General features: G+C 43.9%; 1 protein-coding gene across 2 annotated transcripts; it reads right to left on the reverse strand.

Annotated features, from left to right (window-relative positions):
* On the reverse strand, positions 1-13,810 carry bves (blood vessel epicardial substance). Of its 2 annotated transcripts, none has more exons than XM_061673624.1 (8): positions 13,704-13,810; positions 12,526-12,772; positions 10,131-10,255; positions 9,557-9,636; positions 9,283-9,391; positions 4,412-4,579; positions 4,160-4,301; positions 1-550 (listed from the first exon to the last, which is right to left on the reverse strand). In XM_061673624.1, exons 1-8 carry the CDS (start codon positions 13,800-13,802, stop codon positions 420-422), a joined length of 1,101 nt encoding a protein of 366 aa, XP_061529608.1. In that variant the 5' UTR covers positions 13,803-13,810; the 3' UTR covers positions 1-419. The 2 variants fall into 2 exon arrangements, with proteins under 2 accessions (XP_061529608.1, XP_061529607.1); XM_061673623.1 differs by having other exon boundaries at positions 9,557-9,744.
* Between the last annotated feature and the right edge of the window lie 8,096 nt (positions 13,811-21,906).

Genomic DNA, 21,906 nt, shown 5'->3' on the forward strand with positions numbered 1-21,906 from the left:
CAGCGTTAGGTATGGCTGTATGTTGAGCCCTGAGTCTAAACATACAAGTTACAAACTGCAAAGCCATAATGTTGTGTCACAATGCCGCGAAACTCAGAACAGTTTGTTCACTGACAAATTTTTATAAAAAGTAGGCAGCTAATAAAATTCAATAAACTTGACTGGTTGTTTAATTTAACACTTGATGGGTGGGCAAGCACTCCAGAAACCCAAATATTACTAACAATTAAAAAGTAAAATTTTCACAATACAAAGAATAATGACATTGGATATTTAAAACAAATACATTTCAGCATCATGCTGCAAAAAATATGACTGGTCGAAACTATATTGTTCATCTTTTATATTTCTTGGATGTTCTTGGATGCTTGGATGTTTTTTTGTTTCTTAGAGGTGTGTGTATGTTTGTTTCCTCCAGGTTAGACTTCCTCAGTGGATGTCCTCGACAGACGGCAGGACTTGGAGGGAGGAGAATCAACAAAAACATCATCCTCCATACCTTCCTCAATTGGCTTCATTTTTGTGGAGGCCTTGACACCTGGTGATTTTTCTAGATAGGAAACAACAGCACAAATATTCAGCAATTCGATATAAAAATGTATTTTGCACATTGTTGCAACACTTTGAGATCCTAGGCCAACACAAAACAAGGCAACCCTTTGTCTACACAACAAATAATTCACATTTCAGTGGGATAATATCCACAGTGCTTCCTCCTCAAGATCCTAGAACATGGTGATGTGGATTCTATCAGACTATAAAAAGCAGGATGGGATTCCATTAACACAAACTGTTGCCACATTACAATGTTAATAGCCTTTGTGCTAAACAAAAAGAGCCTCTCTTCACGACTAAAATCTTTTTGAAGGCCAACAATCCTCTGTGCTTTATGACTGATTTAAGGTTTCTTTATCCTCGTGCGGACGGCGACCATGCTGACGTCACTGCGGCAGTTTGCCTTTATACTCGAGCGCAACCCATGCGCGCTGCAGTTCTCTTCCAAGTCAGGGGTGTCGCTACCGTTGGTATAGGCTATGACACCACAGGGTGGAGTTTTCTCTGCATTTTATGGCCATTTCCGGTAGCCGTTTTAACTTTACTTTCCGTAACAAGGAACAAAGCAACAACAACGGCGACCATGGAACAGTGTCTGCAAGAACAAATGGACCAAGATGACGAGATGATACGTTTAATTATACTGCAAAATCGATCAAGAATGCGACGGAGTAGGTGGTATGTGGAACCAAGGGAAACGCTGAGTACGTCATCACAGCAGGTGACTAAAACAAACACGAATCACGAGGGATGATCTCCGTGGCATTTTACGCCCAGCAACAATTTTTGCCGTGTCCGCGTCAAGTGCCGCCCAATGCGTCGATCACGTGATGCAATGCGGGCACTGTAGGCCACGCGAGCACAGGAGTACAAAGAGGTGAAAATGTGGTAAGTGCATAAATCACTTTTGCCGTTTTGGTTCAATAAAAATACGATGCAGAGGTAAGAGATTAATTTATTGTTTTTATATAAGACCTGCTAAGTGTCATGATATATGCCCTGCAGTTCCTCCTTTGGAGCTTGGGTGGTGCTTTCTCTCTCTCTCTCTCTCTCTCTCTCTGTCTTCAATCATCACTCATCACTGCCTGCATATATGCCTGTTAGTTCCGGGAAGCCGTCGCCTGAGTATTGACACTTGATTGTGATGCACCAGCCAACTGTCGTACCTCCAGGTTTTTGCTGTATACAAGTAACTATCTGACGACCTGCATCTGTACTCAAGCGTGCCCATCGCCTCGCCGTACGCTCCAGCCACGCCGAGCTCGCGGCCAGGGACGAACCCACCTCACTTAGAACTTAATATCATTAGCCATCAAACATGACAGAGGGGGGCCCTGGTGACATTTATATAAAAAATAAATGTACCCCCCCAAAAAAAATCTACTTTACCAAGGACTAACTGAATGAATATGCTATTACTAAGTGCAATTACGGATTGCAATTTAATGGGAGCAAATATAGTTAATGCATAAAACGCAATAACATTAGGCTGGAGGTATCGACTTTTCATTTGAAAATCCCCGTCAATGCAACGAATTGTCATGGGCGGCTATACGTGTCCGTTGTTATGCTCGTGCATGGTCACAAACTGCAAAGAACTGGACAGTTGTGATTTCCCTCTCTATTAACTTATTTTTATTTTATTTTTTTTACTGTGGTCAAGCCAAACGAAAAGTTGAAGTCAAGGCAGCCTCTACAACGATTGTTAAAGTGGCACTAAGTAGACCCAAAAAAATGTCATGGAAATTCAACGCACCACCGACAAAACTAATGTGAACAAGACCGTCACATTTGAATGAATAAAAAAAAAAAAAACACTAAGTATATAAAATCAGGTTTCAAAACTTGAGTAATAAGGGCCACCTCTCAGCTGTCTGGGCGTGTCGAAATGGATGCGCCAAAAGGAATCAAACATACTGAGGGCGTGATCGCTTATACGATGTAAAATCACGTTTGGAGGTTCAACTTCAAAATTGAGTGGTTATTGTTGGTGACATAATGTCACAGTTGAACACGGCACACTAGGGGGAAGCCCAGGTAGTAAGACAGTCGGCACTGCCCCATTCACTAGTATCAAGTTACCGCCGAAGCCATGTTGTCTCTAGTGAAAGTTTACAAAACTATCCGTCATAAAATGAAACTGCAGTTGGCTGGTGATGTTGATGTTCAGCTCGCCATCTGCGTGTCTTTAAAAAGTCAATCCATCGTTTTTTTTATTTCCAACGAAATCCAACGAATACGCATTTTCGGGCTGAAGTCATCTTTAGCTTGCTAACTGCAAGGTGGAGGGGTAAATGGGCCTCGTAATGGATGCTAAGCACAGCTAACTCACAACTGAGCAACCTTTGTACTTATATAGTGGGGGAGGGAACTCGCGCTAGAAATTATACACCCCAGGACCCAATGTCACGGGGATGTGTTTTAGCCCGGTCCACAAAATCAGGAAAATTCAAATGGTGAAAAAGATGCTTAAACTATATCTCAACAATTTAGCTCTCATTTGTTCTTGAAGTCTTTGCATATGTTTTCAGCACTTCAAACATCCATCCGTCCATCAATTTTTTTTACGGCTTATCCTCACTAGGGTCACGGGCTGCTGGAGCCTATCCCAGCTATCTTCAGCCGGGAGGCGGGGTACACCCAGAACCGGTCGCCAGCCAATCGCAGGGCACATAGAGAGAAACAACCATTCGCACTCACATTCACACCTACGGGCAATTTAGAGTCTTCAATTAACTTACCACGCATGTTTTTGGGATGTGGGAGGAAACCGGAGTGCCCGGAGAAAACCCACCCAGGCACGGGGAGAACGTGCAAACTCCACACCGGCAGAACCCTAGAACTGTGGGGCAGATGTGCTAACTAGTCATTCACCGTGTATGTATTTAGAAACAAAACACGGATTTCTGCTAGCAGTCCCTTTCATAGTGTCTTACCGTGACACCCACCTCTCCGCTAACGTGCTGACAGGGCCAACTTCAAAATAAAAGCTTCATATATTACCACATTGGACATCAATGCCATTTTAAGCTTTCATTTTCAAATTGGCCACAAAGCACGGTGACCGCCCTTAATGAAGCTTTAACCATGCGTTCGCCCTCTGGTGGCTGGCTGACTAGATTGCGGGCACTGCTGCAAATGAAGCACTTTTCAAATGCAGCAGTGCCCGCATATTAAATGCAAAAATCACAGTATTTTAAATGCAAAAAAATCACAGACAATCAGGCTCATTTAATCATGGAAGCCAAAATCGTGATCACAATTAAAATTATATTAATGGTGCTGCCCTAGGTCATAGTAACAAAATTTTGAAACATATGCCAGAAATAGCCAAGTCATAAGTAAAGAAAATAAGCACTAAGTAACAAGAATAAAGAACAAGATTATGGATATTTATGATTATAAATAAAAAATTTATTATAAATTAATGATTTAACGAAATATAAATTCTGACGATAATCAGGGCAAACCTTTGGCAAATATTAGTATTTAATTATGTATCCATTATTAATTGAAAAACTAAAAAATATATACTGTATATATTTCTAGAAGAAGGATAGCTTCGATTAGCCATATGGTTGTTGACCCATAAACTGTGACTTACGGAGAGAGGAGCCAGGAGAACCTCCTCTGAGGATCTGATTAAGGACATCATCACTGTCACTGGTGCTGGCCATGCTGTTCCGCATTTGCATCATAGATAGCTGCGAGCAGAGACTGGGCTGGCGGTCCATCTTCTTCACTGCCTGGGAACCAACAACAAAATCAGTTAACAATCTGCAAGACAAATCCGAACCATAAGAATTGTTAAATTGTTGCAATGTTGCCATTATCTTCTAAATAATATTGCGCTGACCTTGTCACTGAGTGTGGGGTCATTGAGAGAGTAGAGCTTGTTGGTAATGTCTTTACCAATGAGGTACCTGAACACCTCATTAAGGAAGGTATCTGACTCCAGGAAGTAGGTGAGTCTCTCTCGAGACCAGCACAGGAATTTACAGTTCTCCTCTGCCATAATGGTTATCTATTAGTCATAAGAAAATAAGGACAGAACACATAAAATGGTGGACCTAATAATAATTTAGGTGGAGATAGAAAGACAAATCAGACAATGAGCCTCATTGACCAATAGTTATTATGAACACATTTGCTCTTTAGCACATACAGCGTTTACAAGAAGAAAGTGTAAGTATAGTTTGAAAAAACAGTTTTTCATTTTTTTCAAGTTTCTTTGAAAGAACATTTGCGATTGAGCAGTAGAAGAAGTAGAAGTATTGTTTTTTTTTGCAAGGATATGTCAGACTGTGTTTGTTAGTCTGTGTGTGTTTGTGTGTGTGTATATATATTCATTCATCTTCGGTTCCGCTTACCATAGATATATATATATATGGCATATAGTTCCAAGATGGCGCCTACCAGTGTGGTCGCCTCGGGAACGCGCTCTCTCGTATTGTTTTTGTTTTTGTGTTTTTCGTCCGTCTTTGGAGACCTTACACGACTCACTGACACAAGGGGAGACCTGCTAACCATAAAGGAGGCTACTCCGGACTTTCTGTCACCAACTTTCGTAAATCCGCTCAGTTTTTTTTCCCCGAGTTACTCACTGGAGCGGCGTCCGCGGTTTTCGGCGCATGGAGACGGAAGCGAGCCGGCATTCAGGTGAAACTCCGCAAGAGAGGACACAGATTGGCGTTCCCGTCGATCCACCTCGCGAATGTACGCTGCCTACCCAACAAAATGGACGAGCTTCATCTTCTGTTAAAGACCAGTAAAGACTTCCTACGTTCCGCGGCCATGTGTTCACGGAGACCTGGCTTTGCGACGCTGTACCCGATGGCGCCGTCTTTGCTTCCCGGCTTCCACATTCATCGAGCGGACCGCGACATGGAATCGTCGGGGAAAACAAAGGGCGGCGGGATATGCCTCTATATCAACGAAAAATGGTGTACGGACGTCACGGAGCTCAGCACACACTGCAGCCCGCATTTGGAGTCGCTATTTTTAAACTGTAAACCATTCTACTCGCCACGTGAGTTCGCATCATTCATACTGGCTGGAGTCTACATAACGCCTCAAGCTAACACAAACGCCGCACTGCTAACGCTCGCCGAACAAGTCAACGAAATTGAAAAAAAAACACCCGGACTCACCCCTCATTATTCTCGGGGACTTTAACAAAGCTAAACTCAACCACGAACTCCCTAAATACAAGCAGCACATCGACTGTCCTACCAGGGAAAATAATACTTTAGACCACTGCTACACTACGATAAAAAACGCATACCGTGCTATACCTCGTGCAGCCCTGGGCTCATCTGATCACTGCTTAATTCACCTAATACCGACGAACAGGCAAGAACTTAAATGTGCGAAGCCTACAGTGAAAACAGTGAAAAAGTGGACCAATGAAGCCAAGATGGAACTTCAAAGCTGTTTAGACTGCATAGACTGGAGTGTCTTTGAAAATTCAGCTGGCAGCCTGGATGAATATACGGACACTGTTACATCCTATATCAGTTTCTGTGAAGATGTGTGTGTACCAACAAAATCATTTCGCACATTCAACAACAACAAGCCGTGGTTCACTGCTAAACTTAAGCAGCTTCGCCAAGCTAAGGAGTACGCATATCAAAGCGGGGACAGGGCCCTGTATAATCGAGCTAGAAACCAGCTGACTAAAGAAATTAACATTGCAAAGAGGAACTATGCAGCAAAGTTGGAAAAACAGTTTAGCGCAAACGACTCTAAATCAGTCTGGCATGCATTCCAATCGCTGACTAATTACAAGCGACGATCCCCCCAAGCTGAGAACAATAGCACACTAACCAACGACTTGAATACCTTCTACTGCAGATTTGAAAAGGACAGTTTCACACCACACAACCATCCGGCCGCACCCCCGACCACAATCACACCTCTGACTTCTGCGTTAACCATCCATGAACAGGATGTGAGACGCATCTTCAAACAACAAAAGATTAACAAAGCGGCAGGCCCGGACCATGTGTCTATATATATATATATATATATATATATATATATATATATATATATATATATATATATATATATATATATATATATATATATATATATATATATATATATATATACACACACACACACACACACACACACACACACACACACACACACAGTGGTTAGGGAAAGTATTCAGATCCCCTTAAATGTTTCACTCTTCGTTATATTGCAGCCATTTTCTCGAATCATTTAAGTTCATCCATCCATCCATCCGTTTTCTGAGCCGCTTCTCCTCACTAGGGTCGCGGGCGTGCTGGAGCCTAACCCAGGAGGGTTAGGCTCCAGCATCGGGCAGTAGGCGGGGTACAACCCGAACTGGTTGCCAGCCAATCGCAATCATTTAAGTTCATTTTTTCCTCATTAATGTACACACAGCAACCCATATTGACAGAAAAAAACGGAATTGGTAAAATATTTGCATCAGTCATTCACAAGCAAAAATGGGGCGAGGTTAACTTCTTTGTAAACAAGTGCGTGACAAAATAGTTGAACAGTTTAGGGACAATTTTCCTCAACGTACAATTGCAAGGAATTTTGGGATTTCATCATCTACGGTCCATAATATCATCAAAAGGTTCAGAGAATCTGGAGAAATCACTGCATGTAAGCAGCAAGGCCGAAAACCAACATTGAATACCCGTGACCTTTGATTCCTCTGATTGCACTGCATCAAAAACCAACATTAATGTGTCAAGGATATCACCACATAGGCTCAGGAACACTTCAGAAAACCAATGTCAATAAATACAGTTTGGCGCTACATGAAACTCTACTATGCAAAGCAAAACCCATTTATCAACAACACCCAGAAACGCCGTCTTCTCTGGGCTGAGGCTTAACCTTTGTCATGATCACTGATAAATCACGAGGAGAAATCTTGCGAGGAGCCAGAGATAGAGGGAGATTGACAGTCATTTTATGTTTATTCCATTTTCTAATTACCGCACCAACTGTTCTCTCCTCTTCAATGCAGCCCTATGGGGGGCACAAGTCAGTGCAAACTGTAGGAGGGTCCCAAGCCCGGATAAATGGAGAGGGTTGCGTCAGGAAGAGCATCCGGCTTAAAACTTTGCCAAACAAATATGAGCGTTCATCCAAATAATTCCATACCGGATCGGTCGTGGCCCGAGTTAACAACGTTCGCCACCGGCGCCGTCAACCTGCAGGGCGCCGTTGGAAATTCAGCTACTGTGGGTCGAAGTCAAAGAAGAAGAAGAGGTGCAAAACAGGTTCTTTGGCAGAAAGAGAAGAGGAAAGCAAAGACCCGAGAACTGAATGTGGGGACTTTGAATGTTGGGACTTTGACAGGAAAATCTCGGGAGTTGGTTGACACGATGATAAGGAGAAAGTTTCATATATTGTGTGTCCAGGAGAGCAGGCAGTAAGGCCAGAAGTTTAGTGGCAGGGTTTAAATTATTTTACCATGGTGTAGATGGGAAGAGAAATGGAGTCGGGGTTATTTTAAAAGAAGAGTTTGCTAAGAATGTCTTGGAGGTGAAAAGAATATCAGATCGAGTGATGAGGCTGAAACTTGAAATTGAGGGTGTTATGTGTAATGTGATTAGTGGCTATGCTATGGAGGAACAGTTAGAAAGATGGAGGCATGCACTGGAAAGCATAGGAATGAAAATTAGCTGAAGTAAGAATATATGTGCATGAATGAGAGGGGTGGTGGGGGAAGAGTGAGGCTACAGGGAGAAGATATAGCAAGGGTGTAGGACTTTAAATACTTGGGGTCAACCGTCCAGAGCAATGGTGAGTGTGGTCAGGAAGTGAAGAAACGGGTCCAAGCAGGTTTGAACGGGTGGAGGAAGGTGTCAGGTGTGTTATGTGACAGAAGAGTCTCTGCTCGGATGAAGGGCAAAGTTTATAAAACAGTAGTGAGGCCAGCCATGATGTACGGATTAGAGACAGTGGCACTGAAGAGACAACAGGAAGCAGAGTTGGAGGTGGCGGAAATGAAGATGTTGAGGTTCACTCTCGGAGTGATCAGGTTGGATAAAATTAGAAATGAGCTCATCAGAGAGACAGCCAAGGTTCGATGTTTTGGAGACAAAGTTAGAGAGAGCAGACTTCGATGGTTTGGACAAGTCCAGAGGAGAAATAGTGAGTATATTGGTAGATGGATGATGAAGATGGAGCTGCCAGGCAAGAGAGCAAGAGGAAGACCAAAGAGAAGGTTGATGGATGTTGTGAGGGAAGACATGGCAGTTGGTGTTCGAGAGGAGGATGCAGGAGATAGGCTTACATGGAAAAGGATGACGCGCTGTGGTGACCCCTAACGGGACAAGCCGAAAGGAAAAGAAGAAGTTGTCTCCTCTTCACCCACCCTCTTGCAGCCCATTTCAGCCTTGTTGAGGTCTACAATCTAGTCCTTAATGTCCTTAGACATAATGTTTTTTTGGTCTTTCCCACGATAGAGAGGTTTTATATATATATATATATATATATATATATATATATATATATATATGATGTGTTTTTTACACTAAGTGTGGTCTTTTATACTACATTAAGTGTGGTCTTAGAAATAAAGGTGAAAGTTGTTTTCCTGACAGTTTAATAATTCTTTTAGATGAACTTTCTTTAAAATGATTAAAAATTGAAATATGTTATTGGTTAATAAGGCCCATCTGTTTTGACTTATTTATATATATAATATCTACATTTTTATAAAATTAATACCTGGAACTTCTCTCCTCTGTGCATTAAAGTGGACCGAAACTCTGGAGAATCAATAAAGGCATTGGTATAGATGTTGTGAAGAAAATGTCCTCGGTAGGACACTTTCATCCTGTTGCACAGAAATTTAGAAGTCAGAATGACTGCTAAAACAAAAAAGAGTCAGACCAAAACAAAAATCATTAATATATTGAAACATATTCTCTTTCTAAACTAATGTTTGGCCATCTGATTATGATTAAGAAACGCAGTAACATAGTCATGAAACAGAACATACTTTCCTTTGAGAAGAATGCTGAGTCGTTCGTCCACAGAGGTCTTGTCTTCTGCAGCATAGGCCTGCCCTTTCTTTATCGTCTGTATGGTGCAGAACTGTCCCGTGAGTCTCTGAAACAGCGCCTCGTTCACACGCAGGGGCTCAAACATCCTCTTATACACCGACCTCAGCTCCCTGTCAATCTTAATCTGACAGAGCAGACAGTATTAATTTATTCCTTGCATAACAAGCTGTTATTAAATTGACATAAAAATACAGTATATTAGCTGGTCTATTCAAAACACACCTCCTAGTGTTGAGAAAAGCTCAATGGCTTAAGAGGAAAGGTCTCATATTGTACTGTAAATTCCTGCTCTGATTCTGTCAGTTTGCTGTGGGCCCATTACCTCCCCCAAATGCCCTAGAGGTACTTTTCTATTTTATCAAACTTGCATCCCATTACTCCAAGGCAGAACCAAACCAAGGAGGATATGTAACCTTCTTCCTCAGACAATGCAAAGACTGGATCCTCAGCATAAATAAAGACACACAACCCACCCCAAATGACGTTAGTTACCAGAAATACATAACTCACCGGCCTACGTTTGTACAAGAGAAACAACAAGTGCATGAAGTTGACCACCAGGAAAACCACGTTCCAAACCATCACATCCATGTTACACCTGTACAATGTTGCCCAAGCAATGAAGAAGCCACATCCTGACAGGGTGCAAAAAAATGAGAAACACAAACAGCTTAATGACAGAATACATTTACATACAAAATACCTATACAAAATATATAGTGCTTCGAAAAAGTATTCCTCCCCTTCTCAGATTCTTATATTTTTGCATTGTTTTCCCACTTTAATGTTTAACATTAGAGTTAAAAAAAAAAAAGTAAATATCAGAAAGACAACCCAAATAAACATTAAATTCAGGTTTTAAATAGTGAATTTATTTATTAAGGGGGAAAAAAATTCAAAGCTACCTGGCCCTGTAAGGAAAAGTAATTGTCCCTCTTGTTAAAATATAAACTAACTGTGGCTAATCAAAATATTTGAAAAGCTGAGTTCGTTTTTACTGACCACACCGAAGCCTGATTACCTTCAGACCTGTTAAATCAAAAAATCACTTAAATAGAACATCCGACAAAATTAAGTTGGCCAAAACATTTCTAAAAGCTGGAAGAAAATGCCACGATACAAACAAATTCAAGAGCAACAAACCACTGTGAGCAATGAAGAACACATGGAACAGTGGTGAACCGTCGCAGGAGTGTCAGCTTTACCAAATTACTCCAAGAGCACAGCGATGACTCATCCAAGAGGTCACAAAGGAATCCAGGACAACATCTCACGAACTGCCTCAGTTTAGGTCAGTGGTCATGACTCAACAAGAAGAAGGAGAATGGGCAAAAATGGCATCCACAGAAGAGTTCCAAGACGAAAACCACTGCTAACCAAAAAGGACATTAAGGTTCATCATCCATCCATCCATCCATTTTCTGAGCCGCTTCTCCTCACTAGGGTCGCGGGCGTGCTGGAGCCTATCCCAGCTGTCATCGGGCAGGAGGCGGGGTACACCCTGAACTGGTTGCCAGCCAATCGCAAGGCACATACAAACAAACAACCATTCACACTCACAGTCATGCCTACGGGCAATTTAGGGTCTCCAATTAATGCATGTTTTTGGGATGTGGGAGGAAACCGGAGTGCCCGGAGAAAACCCATGCAGGCACGGGGAGAACATGCAAACTCCACACAGGCGGGGATGGGGATTGAACCCCGCACCTCAGAACTGTGAGGCTGACGCTCTAACCAGTCGGCCACCGTGCCGCCAAGGTTCATCATACTTTTGAAAAAAACAAAACAAAAAACATCTGAGTGATTCCCAAGACTTTTGGGAGAATATGGACTGACGAGACTATAGCTGAACATTTTGGAAGGTGTGTGTCGAGATATATATGCTGTAAATGCAACACAGCATTTCAGAAAAAAAGACCAGCAGTCAAACATGGTGGTGTTAGTGTGATGGTCTGGGGCTGTTTTTTCCTTCAGGGCCTGGACGACTTGCTGTGATTGATGGAACCATGAAGTCTGCTCTGTACCAGAAAATCCTGAAGGAGAATGTTCAGCCATCAGTTTGTGACTTGATTTCTGCAGCAGGACAACGATCCAAAACACACCAGCAAGTCAACTTCTGAATGGCTCAAAAAAAAAAAAAAAATAAGGTTTTGAATCCGATTGAAATGCTGTGGCATGACCTTAAAATGGCTGTTCTTGCTAGAAAACCCTCCACTGTGGCTGAATTAAAAAAACATCTGCAAGGAAGAGTGGGCCAAATTATCTTCACAGAGATGTGAAAGACTCATTGCCAGTTACATAAAACGCTTGATTTCATTTGTTGCTGCTGAGGGTGGCCCAACCAGTTATTAGGTTTCTGGGGCCTTTACTTTTTCACACAAGGCCAGGTAGCTTTTAAAATATTTTTTTTTACTTTATAAATAAAATCACTATTTAAAAACAGCATTTTATATTTACTTGGGTGATCTTTGTTTCATGTTAACATTTGTTTGGTGATGTTAAACATTAGAATGGGGGAACTGCAAAAAATGAAATAAAAAAAAGGTTGGCAAATACTTTGTGTTCTCTTTCTCTTACTTGACCCCGTTTCCTTGTTCAATCCCTCTGAGACATGGCTTTTTGAATAGACTATAAATAAATGACCGTTTACAAACACATTTCCTATTAATCTTGCAGCTTCCTGTCTCCCGTCTAATTCCAAGTGGAATATAAACATGTAAATACATTTTCATTCCACCATTATCTTTTTCCTAAATTTCCTGTTTGTTGGACCTTCACACAAGGAAGGGACCATCATTTTCATGCAACATTTTCATGCAAATCTTGAAAAAAAATAAAACTATGACAGCTTCCAGCTGTAGTATAAAAGTAAGAATACCACGAGAATGTGGCGCTCCAGACAGACCTGTCACCAGAAGAAGGCGAAGTAGAATCGTGTGCAGACCAAGCATGGTGGGGATGAGCAGGCCCAGCATCAGAGACATGTTCCCCAAGTGGAAGAGAACATGGTGGGCCTGCTCCCACTCCTGACAAGCGGTACCATTGGGCTCCACAGATGAGTATACAGGGATGGCAGAGTGGAATGAGGGTGGGGTTGTCAAGAGGAGGGGGTGGGACAGTTCAGGGGTAGAGGACATCCTGTACAGGGTCACCTTGGAGAAGGGGCAAAAACACGCCAGTGGAAGATTAAAAATTATTCAGGGTTTAACAATTGGGCATCGTTGTCACAGTGCATTTCGTTTCAAATATCTTTTAAAAGGGAAGTGTGTTCTCATGGTGTCAAGAATGGGCAGGAAATAATGTATTTCATAATGTTCACTACAAACATTACCAAGTGGTTGCTGATTTAAACACACACTGATGAAAACAAAGAAAAGCAAAAGTTGCTGGTGTAAGCATTTCAATTACAGTTGCTTTGTAGTGGATGGGCTGCTGTCAACATTTGCATCTTTTTCTGCACTAAGAAGTACAGTGTACAGTTAGTTGATCATGATTCTTAACTGTTGATCATATGGCCCTTAGAAACTAAACAGTGAAATTACATTGCAGCAAGAACTTGAAAAAGCATTTTCCACCTGTGTAATGTAATGTTAATGAAAAATAAGTCATTTTAAACGAGTAAACATGGCTCAAAAAGCAAGTTATACACAGTATATATCTTTAAGTGCAGTTTAACATCCATGTTTGAAATTATTTAGGACTGATGTATATTGGATTGGTTTAAAAAGTATACTCCTTTAGTTCAGTTAAATTATTATATGCAGGGACAGCCTAGTGTACTGTATGTGCAGGAAGCGCCAATATAAACATTTGTCATTCTCTGTTAAAAATAAATATTCATTGAACATGTGATTACATAATAGTGTTTGTATCTTTTTCCAAAGATGGACAACAGTAATTTCCTGGCATTGTCGTTATTAGATGCTGAATGATTATCTTAGCTGCGACTGATGTGCTCCAGCACTGGACGGGGTTGCTTTTAAAAATAGACGCCCAACATGCTCAGTCTCCATAGTGGAATTTCTCACAACTACAACTTTCCGAGTTGTTGCTGAGAATATTAATACAGTATTTGTTACTTACCAAGTCAGCGACAGCCACTGGATTTTTTTGGGAGGAACAAAGATGGAGGAAAGACTTCTTTGAAAGAGTGTCGTATAAGAAGGGTGAGCTGCAGAGCATAGGCTGAACACTCAGATGGGTGTGTGGAAGCGAGGGGGGGCGGGGTGCCTGGTGTCTGCATGATGTACGTCGCACATTCCACGGGGTTGACAGGCAGAGACTAAAATGGACAAGGAGCGCACCAGCAATGACTGGGAACTTCAACAGAGGGAGCCAGAATACATTTGAAGGTTATTTTTTTGTAAAATTTGTTGACTGCATCATTAGACGGTTGTCCGTTAGAAAATCACGCTCCTCAACATACTGGCATAATATACTGTACTACATAGTATATTACTCTGTAGCATTATTGTTATCAATAATTTTCACATTGATGTTTTAATCAATTTTACTTCATGATGCTGGATCTGTAATACAAGTAAATTTGTTAAGCAAATGTATTATATTATTTGGAAACAATAGACGCATTTAATATATATATATATATATATATATATATATATATATATATATATATATATATATATATATATATTTGTACCGAATTTTATACTGCATGCATTGTATGACTGTTTCCATTGCGTAGTAGGTATTAACTGAATAATGATATTTGGGACTTTCTTAGTTATTTATCATTTAACAGATTATAAAATGCATTCAAACAGGGATATTTTGAAACCCCCTGGGGTTCAAGCAAGGACCATTGAGGCCCACCAAAAGTAGTTATGGCGAGATGAAGCTTCATGAAGCATCGTAACACTCCGGCCATTTGTTCGAGTAATGGTCTATTTCTCGATGCTTCATGTCCACATGAAACCACCTGCTGGCCAAGTGTATAATCACAGGCAACTGTATCTTGGGCCACATAATGTGTGATGCCTTTTTACACATTAAGAATACAGTTTTACTGGCGTGTTAAACGCATAATGCATTGTGGGTAAATTATTCATACCGAGTGCGCAATCATAAATCGGTCATGGAGGGTAAGGACTGACTCACTGAAGAACGGTTTGTTGTGGCACTTGCAAATAACGATGAACGACAAAAAATGTTAACCAAATATTGTGTCGACATGAAATAATAAAATATTGTTGGAACGTTTCTGTGTGCGTAACTGTATCCAAAATGATAGTAATCATATACAGGCACATCTAAAAAAAATTAAATATGGTAGAAAACTCTATTGATTTCCAGTACTCAGACATATAGAGTCATTAAACACTTGGGAAAATACTTTCCAGAGGGCAAATTCCTGCCTAAATTCTACATTAGAAATAAATTCCATTATTTCATAATAGGCACCACATCCCAAAAACATGCATGGTAGGTTGACTGAAGACTGTGTATTGCCCTTAGGTGTGAATGTGTGCGCGAACGGTTGTTTGTTTCTATGTGCCCTGCGATTGGCTGGCGACCAGTTCAGGGTGGACCCTGCCTCTCGCCCGACAATTGCTGGGATTGGCTCCAGCATGCCCGCGACCCTGGTGAGGATAAGCGGAATGGAAGATGAATGAATGAGTGAATGTTTCATAATAGTTTGTTACGTTATGTTCAAGTTTCAAGAGATGGTGAATTTGGAGTTGTCATTTGCTGTAAAATATAATCATCAAAATTATACATAAATAAAAAAAATCATGAAATATTTAAGTGTGTATGGTGCATCTCTAGAATATTACTTTCACTTTTTGAATTGAACTGCTTAACTAAATTAAGCTTTAGACACGATTATAATTTATTGAGATGTACCGATATGGCAGCTTGTGTAATATATATATATATATATATATATAACCAGTCGGCACGGTGGCCGACTGGTTATATATCCAGCACGCCCGCGACCCTAGTGAGGAGAAGCGGCTCAGAAAATGGATGGATGGATGGAGTTCACTCCTCAGGTAAGTCTGGTGGCCATCCAGGCCACCCGAGGTGAGGTGCTTGGCTGAGCGGTTCAGGAGGTCGTCCAGGACGCCAAGCACCAGGGTCTTTACAGGGCCATTCAGGCGGACGGTAATGCAGGGGCCAGGACGAGCGCCGCCGGAGCCGGGACGGGTGGTGGCCGCTGGACGAGCGCTGCCGGAGCCGGAAGGAGAGCCTGGCGCGGCTGCCAAGGAGCCGGAACGGGAGCCTGGCGCGGCTGCCGAGGAGCCGGAACAGGCGCCTGGCGCAGCTGCTGAGGGGCAGGAACGGGAGCCTGGCGCAGCTGCCTAGGAGCAGGAACAGGGCCTGCAGTCGCTTCCTCAGCCTGCCGCCATTGAGGTTTGGGAGTAGAGGGTACGGGAGGGGCAGAGTGCACAGGGACTCGGGAAGGTGAACTAGGAAAAATGGCTGGTACTGAACATGGACGCTTGGGGACAGGTTTGAATAGACGTAACTTAATTGGAGCCGTGGAACGTGTGGGAACGGGTGAAAAATTAAGTGACTTGGAGAAAAAGGGGGAATAAAACGAGAAGGCAAAATTTGACCTTTACTTGGGCGCCTCTGTTGGCCACCACGCAGCGGTCCCGGGTAGATGGCCAAACGGGTGCCCAAGAAAAGGTCAGACGGAAAGGATTTGGACTAACTTGGGTTGGAAACGGGGAGACGTGACAAAAACTGACAAGGACGGAATAAACAAGGGAAGGAACCAGAAAAATCTAAATCTGTGTCAGAGTCAGAATCAGACAGGAGGTTAACTAAATCTGTGCCATCTTCACTATCAGAAAAATCTGAATCTAAAAAAACATGTGGATGTAAAATAGTAGGGCATGGTGAATAACTCGGACAAGTAGGGGGCACAGATGAAAAGGACAGAAAAGACAGAATGATAGGGCTTACTGGAGGAGGGTAGGTAAGGTTGGCAGGCTGAGGACGGTGGGAGGCAGTTTGGTGGTCTCCAGGGTGACGCCATTTTTCTTCCCGCTGAGTCCTGTTCTGGTCTGTTCATTCTGTCACGTTTGGGGTTTGGTCGAAGGCGAGGAGTGCAAGGCAAGAACACGGAGGACCCAAGTGCAGGGAAGCAGGGAAGCAAGGCAGGAGTGCGGGAGTCTCAAAAAATAATATTTAATCTTCAAAAACGGCCAACAAGGAACGTGGATAGAGCAAAACTAAACAAAGTCCCACAATCAAACCAAAGTAACAAAGAAACACTTAAATACCTAAAACTGGAAACAAACTATTAATGGTGAGTAGGACGTAGAACAGATAGGGACAATGACACCTGACAATGACATACTGCAAACGACGACAACGAACCGACAAGAACTGAAAGAGACCAGGGAACTAAATACAAACAGATTGACGAGACAACGACGAACACTTGGACAAGACACGAGTGGAGAGAGCTGATTGGTCGACACAAGGTAGACAAGAACAGGTGGACACAACAACCTTGTGAGCACACGACAAACATGGAACACAGGAAAACAAGGAACAAAACTAAACACAACCCAAACCAAAACACAGACCATGACACTTTTAAAAACATTCAATAAATGTTTGGGAACTGAGGACACTTATTGTTGACGCTTTGAAAGTGGAATTATTTCCCATTCATGCTTGATGTACTGCTTCAGCTGTCGCTCTCTCCCCCCAGCAATTACCACCCCCTCGCATGTGCATCTGTTCCCAATTTGCAATCATCACTGCCTGCGCACCTGTTCCCAATCAGCACTCTTCTCTGCCTGTTTTTAAGCCTGCCTGACCTAGGGATCCGGGGCCAGAGTATTCACACTCGTCCATGATATACAGGCCGACTCTCGAGACTATTCTTCATGTTTGTAAGTTGATTACCTGGCTATCTACACTTGTACTCATCCTCTGGTGTTATTCTCCGCTTCCAGTATTCCGTCCGTGTCTCCCTCTTCACTGCCTGCTTCAACTACGCCAGGAAGCCCGTCCACCTGCTCACGCTTCCACCTTCTGCCTGTTCCTTGCTCCTTCGGACCACCCTCATGCATTGGAAATACTACCTGGAGCAACTCCTTAATAAACAATTCTCCTCTCCTCCTTCCGCCTCCCACTGCTTTTGGGTCAAGTCCAATATTATACGATTACAAATCATGACAGAATACTCTAGCCAACATGGACCTCGCGACACCAGAGGTGTTCAGGGAAGCGCTCGTCCATCAAAACGCCCACATCAACAGACAAGATGCTAGTACATCTAAGTACATCTGCTGACTGGCTGACTGGTTAAAGCGTTTGCCTCACAGTTCTGAGGACCGGGGTTCAATCCCCGGCCCCGCCTGTGTGGAGTTTGTATGTTCTTCCCCGTGGGTTTTCTCCGGGCACTCCGGTTTGTGAATGTGAGTGCGAATGGTTGCTTGTTTGTATGTGCTCTGTGATTGGCTGGCAACCAGTTCAGGGTGTACCCCGCCTCCTGCCCGATGATAGCTGGGATAGGCTCCAGCACTCCCGTGACCCTTGTGAGGATAAGCGGCTCAGAAAATAGATGGATGGATGGATAGTACTGGTGAAGAATTCTCACGGACGACTTCGCAGCCAGGGAAGGATCCCCCTCACTTGAGGAATTAATCTCTTTAGCAATCCAGCTGGACATTCGTCAGCGAGAAAGAGCAAGAGAGAAACGGATTACAACACACAGTATTACACCTTCCACGGGCACAGCACCTCAAGCCATTTCGTCGCCTCCTGAACCTGTCATGGGTGTGTGTTCTGGGTTTTGTCTTCCCCCTGTTTCACACACACCTGCTCCTGCGAGCATCTTCACCACCTGTGCCTCATTCACCCTAATTACCCCTTGTATTTAACCTCGTGTCTCATTCCCTCTCGTCGCCAGTTCGTTGTACCTTGTCATCGCGTTCCAGCATTCCTTGTTTCCACGTCACAGACTCACAGTAAGATTTGACCCTGTTCCGATTATCGACCTCGCCTCTTTGCCTCATGTTTTTGGATACTGTTGCCTTTCTTGGATTGCCTGCTTGTGTACCGACCTATGAACGTATATTAAACCTCTCTTTTTGGAAACTGTCCATTTGTTTTGGAGTCGTGAATTTTTGGGTCCTATTCTCTGTTCCGTTCATGACAGAACCCTCTGCCGCCTCCTCATTACCCCCCACTGAATTGGCAAAAATCATTTAGACCCCTGGAATGTCAGTGCCGCTTCTATCAACGGCTATGTATTTATTGTGGACAGCCAAGTCACTTCATCGCTAACTGCCCAATAAAAATCAACAGACAGGGCTCCCTACGACCCGATAGCACCGTGGTGAGCCAAAGTAACTCTTTTGCCTGCTCTTAACCCATATGACCATTTCCTCATCTATCCTTGGTCCTGATTGCAACCACCCTCAGCGCAGATGACAGCTTTATTCATGTGGACTTGGCAAGTCAGCTTCAGCTATCCCTCGAACCCCTCCTGTCCTCTAAAAAGGTTACGGGCGAGTCATCTCCCCTGTTACCCACCAGACTGCACCGCTCACCCTATTTATCTCAGGAAATCACCGTGAAACCCTCCAGCTGTTTGTTATTCCTTCCCCGGAGACTCCATTAGTCCTTGGTATCCCTTGGCTAAAAAAAAAACCACAACCCCGCCATAGATTGGACCCACCTGTCAATCACTAGTTGGAGTCACTTCCGTCACTCCGACCGTCTTCTTTCAGCAGTCCCGACCTCCAGCAAGCTTCAGTCACCAGTTACTCCTATCGATCTCGCCTTGGTCCCAGAAGAATATCACGACCTCTCCCCGGTTTTCATTAAGGATCTCGCCATCTCTCTTCCCCCCTACCGCCCCAATGACTGTGCCATTGCCTCCAGCCGCCTCTTTAACCTTTCCCATCCTGAAGAAGAGGCTATGGAAAATTAGATCTGCGACTCCCTTGCCTCCGGACTCATCCGGCCCACTTCTTCGCCCCTGGGGATCGGTTCTTTTTCGTCGAAATGAAAGCTACCACTCTCTGCCCCTGCATTGATTTCCGAGGTCTCAACAATATCAATGTTAAAAAGAAAGCTCCACTGTCTCTCATTGACTCTTCCTTCGAACCCCTCTGCGACGCTCAAATATTCACCCAGTTGACCTGCGCAACGCCAATCATCTCATCCGCATTAAAGAGGGGGACGAATGGAAAACTGCCTTCAATACCCCCCTCGGACACTTTGAACACCCGGTCATGCCTTTTGGGTTAACCAACGCCCCCATCAACCTTAATCAATAACATCCTTCATGGTATGCTTAACCGGTTCGTCTTCGTCCATTTAGATGACGTCCTCATCTTCTACCGCTCTCCCGAAGAAAATCGGCAATATGTCCGCCAAGTCCTTCAGCGCCTACTTGAGAACCACCTCTTTATTAAACCTGAGAAATGTGAATTCCAGCTCCCCTCTGTACACTTCCTGGGATACATCATCGCCAAAGGACAACGACAACCAGACCCGGCTAAAATCCAAGCAGTCGTTAACTGGCTCATTCCCTCCACCGACAAAGAACTGCAATGTTTCCTAGGCCTTGCCAACTTCTACCGCAGAATCATCCGGGATTATAGTAAAGCAGCCGTTCCTCTCACCAGTCTCACCTCCACGCACTAGTCTCACCTCCACCAGCTCCCCATTCCAGTGGACCCCTGTCGCATCCCAAGCCTTCGAGTGCCTAAAGGAATTATTCACCAGTGCCCCCATCCTAAGGCACCCCAACCCCTCCCTCCAGTTCGTTGTGAAGGTTGAGACCTCAGACAATTGAGCGGGGGCCATTCTCTCCCAGAAGGACCTGGAATCCCAAAAACTACATTTCTGTGCCTTCTTTTCCTGTCACCTTTCTCCGTCTGACATAGGAAATAGTGAGATGGTTGCCATAGTTTGGGCTCTGGCGGAATGGAGGGATTGGCTGGAGGGAACCATTTCTCCGTTCATCATCTGGACTGACCACCAGAATCAAGCGACTTAACCCCTGGCAAGCTCGTTGGCCTCTTTTTCTCAGTCGTTTCAACTTTAGCCTCTCCTTCCGCCCTGGTTCATGTAACAGCAAGCCTGACACCTTCTCTCACCTCCATCCACCCCATTCCAGCCCAAGTGAACCAGAACCCATCCTGACTTCCTCCTGCTTCGTTGGGGCAGCCACGTGGGAGATTGAACAAGTAGTAAAAAAGGCTCAGCGAACCCAACCGGATCCCAAGACCGGACCTGCAGACCGGCTCTTCGTACCAGATTCTGCACGCTCGGAAGTACTTCAGTGGGCCCATAACTCCTTAATGGCGTCACCATAACTCCTGTTCCCAATGTGGCCCTTGAGCCAAAAAGTCTTTTGTGTACTGAAAGTTCATGGCATCCCTATTGACAATGTTTCGGGCCGAGGCCCTCAGTTCTCCTCCTAGGTCTGGAAGGAGTTCTGCAAGGCGGTGGGCGCAGCAGCCATCCTATCGTCTGGCTACCACCTCCTATCCAACGGCCAGACGGAGTCGGCGAATCAAAACCTGGAATCTGCTCTTCGCTGCGTTTATGCATGCAATCCCGCCTCCTGGAGCACCTTTCTCCCATGGGTGAAATATGCCCACAACTCCTTCACCAGCGCCGCCACAGGTATGTCTCCCTTCATGGAATATTACGTTTCCAACCTCCTCTATTTAAGGAACAGGACCATATGATAGCGGTTCCCACTGTGAGGGAGCACCTTCGACGAGTCCATTCCATTTGTTCACCCGAGAAAAATAAGCGGCTGGCGGATCTTCATCGCTATTCCACGCCAGAATACAATGTGGGTCTGATGGATTGGTTCTCATCCCGTGACCTCCTTCTCCAAACCGAATCCCGTAGGCTCATGCCACGCTTCATTGGTCCCTTTCCTATTGCTAAAATCATCAATGCCACCTCTATACAGTTAAAACTTCCCCTATCTCTTAAGATCCATCCGACATTTCATGTTTCTCTGCTTAAGCCTGTCTCCACCAGTACCCTTAGCCCTCCGGCCGTACCCCATCCCCGCCGTGTCATTGAAAACCATCCTGCCTTCACGGTGTCGCGTATCCTTGATGGGGGTACTGTCATGATCTGTGCCCTGCAGTTCCTCTTTGGAAGCTTGGGTGGTGCTTTGCGCCCCGCCCTCCTCGTTCTCTCTCTCCCCAGCAATTACCACCCCCTCGCCTGCGCACCTGTTCCCAATTTGCACTCATCACTGCCTGTGCACCTGTTCCCAATCAGCACTCTTCACTGCCTGTATTTAAGCCTGCCTGACCCA

This window comes from Phycodurus eques, chromosome 4 (genome assembly GCF_024500275.1).
Source record: "Phycodurus eques isolate BA_2022a chromosome 4, UOR_Pequ_1.1, whole genome shotgun sequence".
NCBI lineage: Eukaryota > Metazoa > Chordata > Actinopteri > Syngnathiformes > Syngnathidae > Phycodurus > Phycodurus eques.

Excerpts from the sequence above, each read along its gene's own strand:
- bves (XM_061673623.1), bottom strand. The coding sequence starts at position 13,802 with ATGCTCTGCAGCTCACCCTTCTTATACGACACTCTTTCAAAGAAGTCT. Across the intron at positions 4,580-9,282 it reads ACAGAGGAGAGAAGTTCCAG|ATAACCATTATGGCAGAGGA; the intron begins GTATTAATTTTA and ends TATGACTAATAG. Across the intron at positions 551-4,159 it reads TTCTCCTGGCTCCTCTCTCC|AAAAATCACCAGGTGTCAAG; the intron begins GTAAGTCACAGT and ends TTTCCTATCTAG.